The 15,844-nt window shown below is 43.5% G+C and overlaps 2 protein-coding genes across 4 annotated transcripts in view; one reads left to right on the top strand and one right to left on the bottom strand.

Moving 5' to 3' along the window:
• Window positions 1-787: 787 nt before the first annotated feature.
• LOC117994457 (uncharacterized) lies at window positions 788-6,286 on the bottom strand. The gene is made up of 3 exons (XM_034982375.2): window positions 5,639-6,286; window positions 3,991-4,300; window positions 788-2,974 (listed from the first exon to the last, which is right to left on the bottom strand). The coding sequence occupies exons 1-3, from the start codon at window positions 5,998-6,000 to the stop codon at window positions 2,717-2,719; spliced, it is 930 nt and encodes a 309-aa protein (XP_034838266.1). The 5' UTR covers window positions 6,001-6,286; the 3' UTR covers window positions 788-2,716.
• Window positions 6,287-6,704: 418 nt separating this feature from the next.
• The window catches only part of LOC117994460 (uncharacterized), an 18,543-nt gene continuing 9,403 nt past the window's right edge, over window positions 6,705-15,844 (top strand). For 2 of the 3 annotated variants that reach the window (XM_069507509.1, XM_034982378.2), the window contains exons 1-9: window positions 6,705-7,270; window positions 8,114-8,292; window positions 8,729-8,844; window positions 9,129-9,244; window positions 9,392-9,508; window positions 10,486-10,599; window positions 11,477-11,592; window positions 12,396-12,611; window positions 15,508-15,642. In XM_069507509.1, the coding sequence (XP_069363610.1) occupies window positions 7,015-7,270; window positions 8,114-8,292; window positions 8,729-8,844; window positions 9,129-9,244; window positions 9,392-9,508; window positions 10,486-10,599; window positions 11,477-11,592; window positions 12,396-12,611; window positions 15,508-15,642 (1,365 nt within the window). In that variant the 5' untranslated portion in view covers window positions 6,705-7,014. The remainder of the gene's footprint in view (window positions 7,271-8,113; window positions 8,293-8,728; window positions 8,845-9,128; window positions 9,245-9,391; window positions 9,509-10,485; window positions 10,600-11,476; window positions 11,593-12,395; window positions 12,612-15,507; window positions 15,643-15,844) is intronic. The other variant, XM_069507510.1, reaches the window with a different exon arrangement.

The raw sequence follows: 15,844 nt of genomic DNA, 5'->3' as shown, positions 1-15,844 counted from the left end.
ATGGCGCGTGAGGAGACGTTTTTTACGCATCATTTATGAGTTTATATGGAGCAATGTGCTGTCGCGTCGCGCAGCGCGGCGTAGATGTGTTTGGACCTTTATGCATAGGTACTGCTGCAGCATCAACTAGTGATATTATAAGACGATGCTTGTGATATTGTTGTATATTAATAAATTTAGCTTCAAATACAACATTGGATTTTATTTTTCTCATCATTATCGACCGGTAGACGCCCACTGCTGGACATAGGTCTCTTGTAGTGGCTTTCACACGCCACGATGTTGCGCCGTCTCCCTGCGACTCGTTTGGTGTCGTCTATCCACTTAGTGGGGGGTCTTATAAAGCTGCGCTTTCCGGTGTGAGGTCGTCATTCTGTATTATTTATGTAATATACTAGCTGATGCCCGCGACTTCGCGTGGAATTAGGTTTTCAAAAATCCCGTGGGAACTTTCATTTTCTGGGATAAAAGGTAGCCTATGTAACTCTCCAGGTAAAAAATCACGTCAATCCGCTGCACCGTTGCGACGTGATTGAAGGACAAACCAATAAAAAAACACTTTCGCATTTATAATAAGGGTTGAGGAGTTGGTAGTGTTTACTCTGTAAATAACCAGGTTTCTAAATCCCAACAGTTTAAGTGGTCAGATCCCCTGCAGCATCAGAATTGAGGAGTTGGAATCCAATTTTTTTATGGATAAACAAAACATCACATCATTTTTTTACTATTGTCCTAGACCCTATTGTTGATTAATAAAAAAGGTAGGTACAAATAAAAAAGAAGGAAATTATTATCAACAGGTTTATTATAGTTTCATAAACTAATTTGTAACATTTCACCTAATAACCTACAAAAAATATTATATAATTCATAGCAAAATATTAAGTTTTTGGTCCCCTTTTTAAATACAAGCAAGCAATTAACATTAAGCCTCACTTCATGCCTTACTACTAATAACATAAAAATAGGAATATTTTTTATTTTATTTTATTTATACTTTATTGCAATTTGCACAGAACAACAACACAAGTAAACGTAGTAAAAACATACAAGGATCTTAATCTAATAGCCGTAGCATGCAAAGGCGACCTTATCGCTAAAGCGATCTCTTCCAGGCAACCTTTGACGAAAGGAATCACTAAAGCACGGGTTGGAGCGGCAGCCGAATATATATTATTTTTAATGCATTTGTATAATTCATTTCTTCCTATAAACCTACTCAGCCTATAAAATACCTAGGTCCCAACTCCCAGTTCCCAGTCTGCTCAAGAAACTCCCGTAACTTACCTACTTGCCCAAGTAATCGATAATAATCATTTAATTTAATCATTTGATAACAGTGGCCCTACCTCGGTTGTTTGACAGCTACAATGTCACGATCGCAATCATCTCTGATTGGTTAATGCTCGCTCACTATTGGCCACAATGCATTGTTGCAACAAGAATCGCACAAATTCAGCCAATCAGAACAATTGAGATTGTAATAATGATTGATGCAGGTTTTAGACAATCGCCCTACTGTAAACGAATAGAAGGGATTAGGACCCACAGTGATTAGGAATACAACGTCGTCGCGACGAGTGACATTTACGTAAGTGTGATTCGGTTCTTAATAGTTCATAATATGACCTATTCAAAACTTAGTGTGTAGAGGTTTTGAAGAATATCACAGTAAGCATGTACAGTTCGCGACAGGTCGAGATGGCAATCGGGGTATGAGGCGGGGGGACGCCACGCACACACGCACTTCACCCGCGCTCGCCTGCACCGGGGTAGCGCGGGGCGTTCCCTCCTGGCATGTGAGTTGTTTCTCCATATAAACCAACTCAGCCTTAAACTCCCAGTGAGGTCCCAGTTGAAGACCCTCTCGGCTGGGTTGGCACCGCCCGCCCCAGCGACCACAATCAGCGGCATGAGGTGCTCAGCCGCCCTCGGGGCTTCGTTGACACCAGGCTGAGTTTCCTACACTGATATAATGCCGTAGACGTATTTCTACCCAACCGACCGACACTATATAGGAATTAGAAGGTCTATGACTGTGTTAAGTGTGTTTCTATTCATAGAAAATACAACGATAACTAAAATAGAACATACAATTCATATGTCCAGTATTTAAAAAGAATTGTGTTTGGCTACTATGGTACTGTACCATGCATGCTAGCTAGGCTTGGTTGGTAGTTATTCGTTTTTCCATATAAACCCACTCAGCCTAAAACTCCCTGCCAGGTCCCAGTTGAAGACCCTCTCGGCTGGGTTTGCGCCGCCCGCCCCAGCGACCACAATCAGCGGCATGAGGTGCTCAGCCGCCCTCGGGGCTTCGTTGACACCAGGCTGAGTTTCCTACACTGATATATACTTACTGTACTGTATATATATTTTTTTTTAATAGAGATAGCGAGCAAACGAGCAGGCGGGTCACCTGATGTTAAGTAATTACCGCCGCCCATGAACATTTGCAGCACCAGAGGAACCGCCGATGCGTTGCCGGCCTTTTAGGAATGTGTTGATATAATGCCGTAGAGACGTATTTCTACCCGACCGACCAACACAGTATGGGAACTAGAAGGTATTTAATTGTTTTTAGTGTGATTCTATTCACAGAAAATACAACGATAACTAAAATAGAACATACAATTCATATGTCCAGTATTTAAAAAGAATTCTGTTTGGCTACTATGGTACTGTACCATGCATGCTAGCTAGGCTTGGTTGGTAGTTATTCGTTTTTCCATATAAACCCACTCAGCCTAAAACTCCCAGCCAGGTCCCAGTTGAAGACCCTCTCGGCTGGGTTCGCGCCGCCCGCCCCAGCGACCACAATCAGCGGCATGAGGTGCTCAGCCGCCCTCGGGGGATGTGCCTCGTTGGCACCCGGCTGAGTTTCCCATACTGTTAACAGTTCTTTACGTTTCTCGTCAGTTGATGTACCAGTACAAGCTCGGTTAAGGAATTCATCGAATTCTTCGTTCACAACCTAGAATCAAAAAAAAAATCGAAATCGAAATATGAATTCCGCGTGGAATATAGGTTTTTTATAAATCCCGTGGGATCCTGTGGGGAACTCTGATGTGTCGGGACTAAAAGTAGCCTATGTCCATACCAAGGATGCAAGCAATCTCTGTACTAAATTTCGTCAAAATCGGTTGAACAGGTGGGCCGTTAAAGCTAGCAGGCAGATAGACAGACACACTTTCAGATTTAAAATACTAGCTTATGCTCGCGATTTCGTATGCAAATATGTCAGTCATTTCTTGTTCAAAGAGCTGCATTGTAATATGGGCCTTTGAAAGTAGTTTCGATAACTGCAAAAGTGTCGCTACTAGATGGCATTAAGAGTCCCTTCAGTACTGAGTGAACATACATATCACAAATTTCGACGACCTCCCTGGCGCAGTGGTAAGCGCTGTGGTCTTATTAGTGGGAGGTCCCGGGTTCGATTCCTGGCAGGGATTTGGAATTTTATAATTTCTAAATTTCTGGTCTGGTGGGAGGCCTCGGCCGTGGCTAGTTACCACCCTACCGGCAAAGCCGTGCCGCCAAGCGATTTAGCGTTCCGGTACGATGCCGTGTAGAAAAGGGGCATGGGTTTATTAAAAACTGCCATACCCCTTCCTGTTTAGCCCGCTTCCATCTGAGACTGCATCGTTACTTACCACCAGGTGAGATTGCAGTCAATGGCTAACTTGTATCTGAATAATAAAAAAAGAAAAAAAAAGAAAAAGAAAGAAGAATAGAAAGTAAAGAAAAAGAGAACCCCAGCCACCCTCGCAGCGGGCTCTACGGGCGGCGGCACGCGCGGCCCGCAGTCACAGCTGCGGCGCGTGCGCGAACTGACTCCCTTGAAAAAGGACCCCGGATGGGTTCGAAACTAATCGGGCTAACGTCGACTAGACACGTGAGTACAGCCGGGAGAGATATTATTTATAATGGAAAGCACTCACGGTAGTTTAAACGCTAAAAAAGAAACTGTTTTATAATAAGTAGACATACCTTGCCTGAGTTCCGGCTGAATCTGAACTCCCTCATATTGTGGTAAGACATACCAGAACCAAATATGGCGATCCCTTCCTTCCTGAATTGGTACAATGCTTGTCCAATCTTATAATGCTGTTCTGGATCCTGGTTGGACAATACCGAGACTTGGATTATGGGTATATCAGCATCAGGATTTATGAGCATCATAGGAACGAAGACTCCATGGTCCCAACCTCTTTTTGGATCTAATTTAGAATCGATGCCTGCTTTTGTCAGTGCTGAGTGGATGCGTTTAGCTAATTCTGGATCACCTGGTGCGTCGTACCTGTGAAAAATAGAGTAATCATTCATCATGGTCGACCCATCGCCGACCCACTACTGAGTACGATTCACCTCTCTGAATGAGAATGGTTTAGACTTTAGAGTATAGGCCATAGTCCACCGTACTGACCAAGTCCAGCTTAGCAGACTTCACACTTTCATAAGCCTCAACAGCTCAACGTTTAAAGGAGCGTACTGAAATAAAAAAAGGTTGCTGGTTCTAACCCGGTATTTCATAGAATCTCGCATACTAAGCGCGCGTTTTGACGTTTGATAAAAAGTTACTGATTTGACTAGCTGTCAAATACCGTATTTACACAGGATTGATGAGTACAATGGTACAATGTGTTCGCCCGATGCACCGCGAATGCTTTTTTAGTTTTGAAGCGAAGACAGGTGTCGGCTGGCACCCGGCGCTTCTCGCCCTGGTTTAGTGCAGTCGCACTAAACATCCTGCCCAATAAAGTCAAGTCAAATCAAACAAAGGTTGTACTTTAAAAAGTCGAAATTAAAATAATAAGTAATGTGAAAGAAAAAATAATGTAAATGAAGTTATTACTCGCGAAATAAATGCCTAAAGTTTTAAATGTAATCAAGTAGGTACGAAACAGCACTAACGATGCGAGCGGCGAGCGATAAGGAACCGGTTATATACCTCAAAGTCAAAGTCAAAACGTTTATTCAAAGTAGGTAAAAAAATTTTGCTAGTTGGTTTGCATTTCTAAGATGATGATAATATTTACGCGAACTTAAAACTAAAGCTACCAGGGTTCCAAACGCGCCTAGGTCTGAGAAGAGCCCACAACAAACTCAGCCGGGGATTCTTTTTATTGTCACCACTTTACAAAATCACAACTTATTAGAACTATCACAAGGCTGTTAAGCAACTCATTCTCGCCTCTCTCACGCCCTGGTTTGGTGCAGTTGCACTAAACACCCACTATTTATTTAATGATTATTACATGGGATAGTGATAGCCTATTCGGTAGGGCATCCGCCTTCTGATCAGAGGTCGGGGGTTCGATCCCAGACACGCACCTCTAACTCTTCCGAGCTATGTGCGTTTTTAATAATTAAATATCACTTGCTTTAATGGTGAAGGAAAACATCGTAAGGAAACCTGCATGCCTGAGAGTTCTCCATAATGTTCTCAAAGGTGTGTGAAGTCTACCAATCTGCACATGGCCAGCGTGGTAGACTATGGCCAAAACCCTTATCACTCTGAGAAGAGACCCGTTCTCTGTAGTGAGCCAGCGATGGGTTGATCATAATGATGGTGACATAGGATAGTGATAATAACTGATCAAGAGTATAAGGTAAAAATTGGTTTTTTCATACAAACCTGTATTTATAAGTTTCCGGCGGGAACCCGTAGTAGTCAAAATACAAGTCATGCTGCTCTGACGAAGAAATCGTCACCTTATCCTCCTCCCAATGTGCGGTCACGAGAATTATTGCTTTTAGCTCCTTCAAGTTGACATACTTCTTGACTTCGTCTCTGAGGAACTTAGTGAGTCCTATACTGTCTTTATCGCCTAATAATGGCATAGGACCACCTCCGTGGTTCACAAAAAGTGCTGGAGCTAACGCGACCATGTTCTTAACACCACCAGTTAGATAACGTAATACATTCATAGATAGCAGTGTCATGAAAACAATGAATGCCACTTGAATGAGTATCGTGAACGTATTTAGAACGAGCATGAATATTATTTACCTTTTGTATTACTAATTACTTATTTGAATGATTAGGTACATTCGAAAAATTCTGCGGTTACGAGGCCGCGGCCTTCAATCAAAGTTTTTTTTAATTATTTCACTGAACATTTATTATTTTTAATTTGTATTACATTAATATCACTAATTAGGATCGATTAAATAGGTTTCAAAGAGAAAATACGTTCTGAATAACACCAAATTAATTAAAAATTAAAATTATATTTCAAAATAAACTTCATGGTTATTGTTTTGATCGTCTGTGGGTTTTTGTTTTTGATTGTAACTTTTGACATTTGACAATGACATGAGTTAAAAACTATGAAAAACATAGAGGTAGGAAAAATCTTTCCATGCTGTATGTTATTTGCAGTTGCAGTTCTTATGGGTAACATTGTAGACGTGTCAAACATTGTGAGTCGACCGCGACGCGACGGTTGAGCAATCTAAATGATAGGCATAGTAAAAAAATCACTCAACAGTAAAAACTAATTAAAAGAAAGAAATGAAAACATAACTTTAATTTAAAAAATGGACCTCGACTCACAATCTTAGACACGTTTACAATGTTACCCGTGGCTACTGTTTCCGCTTTCGTTATACTATACTGTATTACTATTTCTGAACGAGAACCTGCGAGATAAAGACAACAGTAATTTAAGAAAGAGAAAGATATAATACTACTTCGCGATTTAAAAATGGCGTCTTTGTGAGTTGTCCTTTTCGCACCTAAAAATTAGAAATTTTAACTATCAAAACAAAAGCAGAATTTTCTTTCACAAAACTCTGTGTGGTCGCGTGTTGTTTTATAGTGTAAACTTCTATATATTCAACTGAAATAAGTGTTAATTTAAGTGTAATAATGTCGGACGCTGGGCGAGGCGTTTTTATTATTTGCCCGCGATTTTTCATTATTTGCATTTCCTTACTTTTGCTCTAATTTTAAAGGGTTTGTGTGTTCCGTACGCGTTGTAGTGCAACTGTGTGAGGTAATTAGTAAAAATGGACAAGAAAAACAAGAAAAAAACTGTTATCAAACGTAAAAGTGATGAAAACGCTGAGGGGGAGAAAAGGAGTCAAAAAATGGTGAACCGGGGGAAGACAGATGAAGAAAAAGATAAGGTAGAAGTGGAAGTCAACCAGGTGGTGGAGGTTCCAGTGGAGCAAGGGCAGCAGATAGTCCACACAGGGCAGCTGGTTGAAGGGAACTTTGAGCAGCCTGTCTTTGTCAACATGAAAGGAGAGCCAGTACAGCTAGGTAACTGCCAAATCACTTAACTCTTAGCTCTGATATCTGGTTCTGGCATACCAAATACAGGCATTCTAAATACTAAAATTTCTGTCTCTAACTTTTGTCTGTAATTCTATTGGCAGTTTCTTGTAACACTTGAAGAACCGTTAGATCTAGCTACCAGTCACTGGTAAAAATCAAAGCCTCTTAGCGTGATAATTTACAGCATTAAAAATCACTCTACGAAACCGCTGAAGTATGAATGACAGATACAATGCTAACTATGGCTCTATAAAGTCAAAACCTCGTTCTAGAGGTTGATGTACAATATTTCCTGCCGGCTACTGTATGTAGGTAATCTAACCTGAGCTAAGGAATCAGCTAGTCACTAAATAATAATGAAAATAGCTGTTATTTCAGAGTGTACAAATTTTTTAGTTATATTACAGTTGTTTGCATCACAAAAAGTCTCCTAAAGGTATGATTCCGCACGCACGCAGCAGTGCTGCCGCAACAGTGCTGTCACCAACTGTCACAGTGTTGTAGTGGCACTACTGGTCCCCATACAATCTCTATAAGCTTATAATGACATTACGAGCTAGGCAGCAAATGTCGTGGCAGCAATGTAGCGGAACATTGCTGCCTAGCTCGGAATGTAATGTCATATAAGCTAATCAAGCTAAGACGTCAAGGAACTGATTGACGTGATTTTTGCATGGATATAGTTCAAGACCTGGAGAGTGACATAGGCTATTTTTTATCCTGGAAAATCAAACAGTTCCCACGGGATTTTAAAAATCGAATTCCATGTGAACAAAGTTGCGAGCATCAGCTATCAGCGAGTTAGTAATAAAAACTATTCTGTTCTAGGTCCCAACACGGTGATACTCTATGAACAGAGTGGCAATCCCTCAAACTTTGCGTTTGGAGGTATGTGGACCATGGACTCTTCGGGCAGGATTGTGATGGCGGAGACTATTTACGACGTCAAGGGGGAGCCCGAGGAGGAGGGTGGAACTTTTGTACAGAACGCTTCTGAAGTCAATAATGTAAGTACAGTCATCATCAGCAGGTCAACCCATCGCCTGCGCCTTACTGAGCACAGATCTCCTCTCAGAATGAATTTTAACCATAGTCTACCACGCTAACCAAGTGCATATTGGCACACTTGACACACTTTCGCATTTATAATATTAGTATATTATAAATGCGAAAGTGTGTCTGTCTGTCTGTCTGCTAGCTTTTAACGGCTCAACCGTTCAACCGATTTTGACGAAATTTGGTACAGATATAGCTTGCATCCCGGGGAAGGACATAGGCTACTTTTTATCCCGGAAACTTGAAGAGTTTTTAACACAGGATTTTTAAAAGCCTAAATTCACGCGGACGAAGTCGCGGGCTTTTTAAATTTGTGTTAAAGTCTAGTATTGATTATATTCTTCAAGTCATGGTCTGCAGCATAATAATTTATTACAATAATTTCAGCAACCGGTTGAGGAATCAAGCAACACATACCAACAGTACGAGCTGAGTAACAACGCTCAAGTGGACGGGCAGGAGTACGAGGTGGCCATCATTGAGAACCCTGGTGATGCTGAAAGGTACGTAATTTTCTATTATACCTTTTTTTTACCCAACTACGGCAAAGCCAAAATGAAGGGTTAAAAAAAACCAAAAACGCCAGCTCATAGGCTGAGATCTTAGACTTTGACTTAGCTCTGCCTTAAGTTTCAGTTAAAACGAGACAGATATATATCATCGATATAATGCTGTCTCGTTTTAAGTGTCTTAAGTCTGAGCAAAGTCAAAGTACGCTCTATAGATCTCATCATTAGTGTGCGAGTCCGAATTGCACTTGACCGGTTTTTTGTACTTTTGTTGGCAGGACTGAAATGCAAGTGATTACAACAGAGGCGCAGCTAGTGGCCGCAGGTCCAGGGGCAGTGCGCTGGCTCAACCAGAAGTATGACTTTGTTGTCAGGAAACTGCAGCTTAACTATGGTAAGTGTTGATACAGAGCTGGTACTTTTGTTGTTACTTGATGGGTCTTTCAACATTGAACCTTTTGGCGCATTTTTTGGGTCATTTCCAGTGGTTTCACCTATGAAGAGATAATTAATTATTAAACTTAAGAAATTTTAATTTTAGATGCAGGTGTAAAACTCCTGCACTCACCATCAGGCAACATACAGTGTGTGTATTTCACCACACCCAGCATGCAGCTGGCATTCAACGCTGTGCCACAGTTCCTCTGCATCGAAACTGGTGAGATATAATAATAATTGATTAGGGTGTTAAACTATTGCATCCACCATCAGGCAACATCCAGTGTGTGTATTTCACTACACCCAGATCCAGTGTGTGTATTTCACTACTCCCAGTATGCAGATGGCCTTCAACGCTGTGCCACAGTTCCTCTGCATTGAAACTGGTGAGTGATAACAGGGCCAGCTGTTGTTAACCGTCCTGCAGGGAGATTTTCTAACTCCGTGTCTATATATTTATTTATTTTAGACATCCCCTAAGGTGGTAAAATAGGGGTTTGAAATTTGTGTAGTACACGCGCACGAAGTCGCGAGCATAAGCTAGTCTATACTAATATTATAAAGAGGGAAAGTTTGTAAGTTTGTTTGTAGAGGGTAATCTCTGGAACTACTAAACCGATTTTGAAAATTCTTTCACCAGTAAAAAGCTACATTATTCCTGAGTAACATAGGCTACATTTTATTTGCCAAAAAAATTTAATAAGCTACCCGTGCGAAGCTGGGGCGGGGCGTTAGTTACAAATAAATGTCGAATGAGCTCAGTGGCTCTCATTCAGTGTTAGACACTGAGTAGCGAATCAGTTTTTTTTAAATAGAGATAGCGAGCAAACTAGCAGGCGAGTTACCTGATGTTAGGTGATTACCGCCGCTAATGAACATTTGCAGCACCAGAGGAACTGCCGATGCGTTGCCGGCCTTTTAGGAATTTGTTGGTCCGCCCCTTGAATAACCCCATGTTGTAATCTAGTGGGAACACCGTTGATGGGAGTTGGTTCCACAGTTTGCACGTGCATGGAAAGAAGGATCTGGAACAACGAACGGTCGAAGTGCACCAGACACCCAGGTGGTGAGGGTGAAATTGCATATGGTGGCACGCGGTGCGGTTGTAGAAAAAGACAAGCTTACAAGCTAACCTCAGTAGCAAACAATAAAATAGATGGTTTTATTGTCAGAGTAATATAAACCTTATTGTTTCAGGTATAGAGTTCAACGGCACAGTCCCAACACCGGGCGGCAATACAAGCGTCAAATACAACGTCACCCTGTTCCTCGCTGAAGATGGCAATGGAAAGTCTGTTATAGTTAGTGCAGGTATGTACTACCAATAATAGTAGATTATACAACAAGGGCATAAAACAAGTAATTTTATCCGAGATGTTTATCTACCCAAGCCAAAGGCGGTGGATAAAATGGGTTTTATGACTGAGTTATATACTCTGCTTTTCACTTCGATTGCGAGAAAATGCAACAGTAATACGCGACCGTGACCTGTGGGTGAGCCCATTCTCATACTTCACTTTCTGGTATTGCGTACGTATACTATTATATCAATAAATCACCCACTGCGCAGGTAAAAGGTCGGAGCCCTTTAACGAGGTGCCAAATAATACGGGGTGTAACCAGAACGCTAGCAAAAACTTAGCGTTATTGTTAACTTCAAACGTTAATTTTGTGGCGGTTACCACAATAGAAACTAGATGGCGCTGTTCAATCGATGACGTAGTCCCGAACAAATGTACCGCCGATAGTAATGGCACTTACGGAGTTTTCTGCAATCTGGACTATATATATAAGTTTCAAGACATAACCGTCGGCCCAGCTGGCGCTACCGAGCACAACCAACCGCTCGGTGGGAGATCTCCCCTTTGGTACGGTCGAGCCTGCACACCGCTCCCGTACAATTTCAAACCTGCAATGTATAGCGTGCAAAACTCGGGTCAATGCCTCGCCTACGACGTGGCATTGACTCTAAGGCTGAGATCTATAGAGCGCACTTTGACTTTGCTCAGACTTAAGATTGAGTTAAAACGAGACAGATTTATGTGAGAAATATACACATGTCTCGTTTTAACTGTCTTAAGTCTAAGCAAAGTCAGAGTGCGCTCTATAGATTTCACCCTGAGTGGCCTACTTACGCAACGTTCGATGACCCGTTGAAGTGTCTAAGCCAGTTTTTTTATATTTTCAGGTATATCGACGCTCATCGGTGAAGATTTAACGTGGTTATTGGACACATTTAAATCTTGCAATCCCGCGTGGAGACAGGTGCGATGCGTTGTCAGTGACCCCACGAAGAGTCGGCAGGTATGCAACAATTCTTTTTTTTTAGGGTTCTGTACCTCAAAAGGAAAAACGGAACCCTTATAGGATCACTTCGTTGTCTGTCTGTCTGTCGGTCTGTCAAGAAACCTACAGGGTACTTCCACACACATGTAAGGAGAAAAATCTGTGGTTACATCACAAAAAATATTAAAATGCTTTCATGAACAAATAAATAGTATTTTCAACTTTCAATGTAAGATAACTATACCAAGTGGGGTATCATGTGAAAGAGATTTACCTTTACATTCTAAAGCAGATTTTAATTTTTTTTTATGTTAAACAGTTTTTGATTTATCGTACAAAATGTCGAAAAAATACGACTGTAGTACGGAACCCTTGGTGCGCGAGTCTGACTTGCACTTGGCCGGTTTTTATGTTTCATTTAAAACGAGGACGATTTATGCCAGCGATATAACGCAGTCTCGTTTTAACACTGTAAGACATATTCCATTGTCTTTCTCTAAACAAAATTTAGAGTATCTGCATCCTTTTCTTTTTAACAATGCTAAAAAGGTACAGAATATGAACTTTACATTTGAAGACTCTAAATTTTAGTGCACGCTACAAATTTAAACAATAGACTGTGGGCTAAAATCACCATCTAAAAATTAAATTAAAAACTGTCAAACTGCGTCTGTCCTTTTCATATTACATTAGTAAGAAGAGGATGCGAATACTCTAAAATTAGGTTGTGCTCAGAATCAGTAACAGTTCACTGTCTCAGCAAAGTCAAAGTGCGCTCTATAGATGTCAGCCTTAGATCAAAGTAATTTATTGTTTGGCAGGAAGTGTGCCAAGCGTTTCCTTCGTCGCACGTGTCGTGCTCCGTGTGGCAAGCGGCGCGCACGGCGGGCAAGTTGGCGTCCGAGGGAGCACGCAGGGAGAACGACAACTCTGCTCATCCTCCTCTGGCGGTGCTGGCGCCTGATGATGTAGCGGCGCGGTGTAAGACCTACGCGCTGGCGCTGCTACGGGGCGACCACACGCCCGCGCAGCTGCAGGTGAGTGGAACCCCCCCCCCCCCCCCTACTACTACCCAAGTGACCCCTTCATGATCCACTGAACACCAAATTACCCCTTCATGTCCCCCTGATCGCCTAGTAAACCCTTCACGCTCCCCGGACCATCAGTAACTCTCTCAGCCTATGCCCTTTAAGCCCCACTACCTCCCCACCAAGCGACCCGCCCAAGTGTTCCCCTCGTCGGTCGTGTCGTGCTCCGTGTGGCAAGTGGCGCGCACGGCGGGCAAGTTGGCGTCCGAGGGAGCACGCAGGGAGAACGACAACTCTGCTCATCCTCCTCTGGCGGTGCTGGCGCCTGATGATGTAGCGGCGCGGTGTAAGACCTACGCGCTGGCACTGCTACGGGGCGACCACACGCCCGCGCAGCTGCAGGTGAGGGGGAACCCCCCCCCCCCCCCCTACTACTACCCAAGTGACCCCTTCATGATCCACTGAACACCAAATTACCCCTTCATGTCACCCTGATCGCCTTGTAAACCCTTCACGCTCCCTGGACCATCAGTAACTCTCTCAGCCTATGCCCTTTAAGCCCCACTACCTCCCCACCAAGCGACCCGCCCAAGTGTTCCCCTCGTCGGTCGTCCCACTACCTCCCCACCAAGCGACCCGCCCAAGTGTTCCCCTCGTCGGTCGTGTCGTGCTCCGTGTGGCAAGCGGCGCGCACGGCGGGCAAGTTGGTGTCCGAGGGAGCACGCAGGGAGAACGACAACTCTGCTCATCCTCCTCTGGCGGTGCTGGCGCGGTGTAAGACCTACGCGCTGGCACTGCTACGGGGCGACCACACGCCCGCGCAGCTGCAGGTGATTGACCTTCCTTGGCTATACAACTAACACCGCCACTGACCCCCCTGAGTCCCCTTGAAGCTCCAATTGACACTTTCATGCTTCCCTGACCCCAGGTAACTAACTCCCTTCATGCTCCTCTGACTGCCAAATAAACCTCTCATGATCCCAAGTGACCTTTTCATACTCACCTGACCCTAAATGACCCCTTCATGCTCCTCTGACCTTGTACCTATATCAAATATTTGAAAAGAGCAACCGCCGAGTTTCTTGCTGGTTCTTCTCGGTAGGAAAGGCATTCCGAACCAGTGGTAGATGCATCCTACTATTCGTAAGTACTTGTAAAAGTTTATACGAATAAAAAAGATTTTCATTTTCTGACCGCCAAATAAACCCCTCATGCCTGATCCTTAGTGACCTCTTCATGCTCTCCTGACCTTAGGTAACCCCTTCATGCTCCTCTAACTGCCAAAAAACCCCTTCATGCTCTCCTGCCCCCTAAGTAACCCCTTCATGGTACGTTGACCTCCCAAGTTACCTTTACATGCTCCCATAACGTTAAGTGACCCCTTCATGCTCTTCTGACTCCTAACTAACCCCTTCATGCTCTTCTGACTCCTAACTAACCCCTTCATGCTCTTCTGACTCCTAACTAACCCCTTCATGCTCTTCTGACTCCTAACTAACCCCTTCATGCTCTTCTGACTCCTAACTAACCCCTTCATGCTCTTCTGACACCTAACTAACCCCTTCATGCTCTTCTGACTCCTAACTAACACCTTCATGCTCTTCTGACTCCTAACTAACCCCTTCATGCTCTTCTGACTCCTAACTAACCCCTTCTTGCTCCTCTGACTCCTAACTAACACCTTCATGCTCTTCTGACTCCTAACTAACACCTTCATGCTCCTCTGACTCCTAACTAACCCCTTCATGCTCTTCTGACTCCTAACTAACACCTTCATGCTCTTCTGACTCCTAACTAACCCCTTCATGCTCTTCTGACTCCTAACTAACCCCTTCTTGCTCCTCTGACTCCTAACTAACACCTTCATGCTCTTCTGACTCCTAACTAACACCTTCATGCTCCTCTGACTCCTAACTAACCCCTTCATGCTCTTCTGACTCCTAACTAACCCCTTCTTGCTCCTCTGACTCCTAACTAACACCTTCATGCTCTTCTGACTCCTAACTAACACCTTCATGCTCCTCTGACTCCTAACTAACATCTTCATGCTCTTCTGACTCCTAACTAACCCCTTCATGCTCTTCTGACTCCTAACTAACCCCTTCATGCTCTTCTGACTCCTAACTAACCCCTTCATGCTCTTCTGACTCCTAACTAACCCCTTCATGCTCTTCTGACTCCTAACTAACCCCTTCATGCTCTTCTGACACCTAACTAACCCCTTCATGCTCTTCTGACTCCTAACTAACACCTTCATGCTCTTCTGACTCCTAACTAACCCCTTCATGCTCTTCTGACTCCTAACTAACCCCTTCTTGCTCCTCTGACTCCTAACTAACACCTTCATGCTCTTCTGACTCCTAACTAACACCTTCATGCTCCTCTGACTCCTAACTAACCCCTTCATGCTCTTCTGACTCCTAACTAACACCTTCATGCTCTTCTGACTCCTAACTAACCCCTTCATGCTCTTCTGACTCCTAACTAACCCCTTCTTGCTCCTCTGACTCCTAACTAACACCTTCATGCTCTTCTGACTCCTAACTAACACCTTCATGCTCCTCTGACTCCTAACTAACCCCTTCATGCTCTGCTGACTCCTAACTAACCCCTTCTTGCTCCTCTGACTCCTAACTAACACCTTCATGCTCTTCTGACTCCTAACTAACACCTTCATGCTCCTCTGACTCCTAACTAACATCTTCATGCTCTTCTGACTCCTAACTAACCCCTTCATGCTCTTCTGACTCCTAACTAACCCCTTCATGCTCTTCTGAGCCCAAGTAACCCAGCCGCTAATATTCCCTTGACTCCTAAGTAACGCGTTCATGCTCCCCTGAGCCCTAAATAACCCGCCGTCGTATCATGCTTGACCACCTTGACGGACATTAGTTTTCTTTTGCAGGTCCTAAAGCGCGGTATAATAGGCACGGGCGCGGGCACGCTCCGCCTGTGGGAGGTGTTGACACGTGCCAATGGTGCCATAGCGAAACTCGACACGTGGCTGGAGCCCGACAACTACACTAACATACTGCACAAGGTATGTATTTTAGTTTTTTAGGGTAAAGGAAAACAGGATCCCTTATAGGATCACTTCGTTGTATCTGTCTATATGTCGTGTCTGTCAAGAAAAGGGAATCAAACCTAGAGGGTAGTTCCCATTGACCTAGAATGATGAAATTGGGCAGGTAGGTATAGTTCGGGACAGGTCGAGATGGCAATCAGGGTAATCAGGGTATAAG

This window comes from Maniola hyperantus, chromosome 26 (genome assembly GCF_902806685.2).
Source record: "Maniola hyperantus chromosome 26, iAphHyp1.2, whole genome shotgun sequence".
Lineage (NCBI taxonomy): Eukaryota > Metazoa > Arthropoda > Insecta > Lepidoptera > Nymphalidae > Maniola > Maniola hyperantus.
This window is presented reverse-complemented; position numbering and strand designations above follow the sequence as displayed.

Coding starts and splice junctions, on each gene's coding strand:
- LOC117994457 (XM_034982375.2), bottom strand. CDS start 6,000: ATGCTCGTTCTAAATACGTTCACGATACTCATTCAAGTGGCATTCATT. Junction 4,301..5,638: donor CCGGAAACTTATAAATACAG/GTTTGTATGAAA, acceptor TATTTTTCACAG/GTACGACGCACCAGGTGATC. Junction 2,975..3,990: donor TCAGCCGGAACTCAGGCAAG/GTATGTCTACTT, acceptor TTTTGATTCTAG/GTTGTGAACGAAGAATTCGA.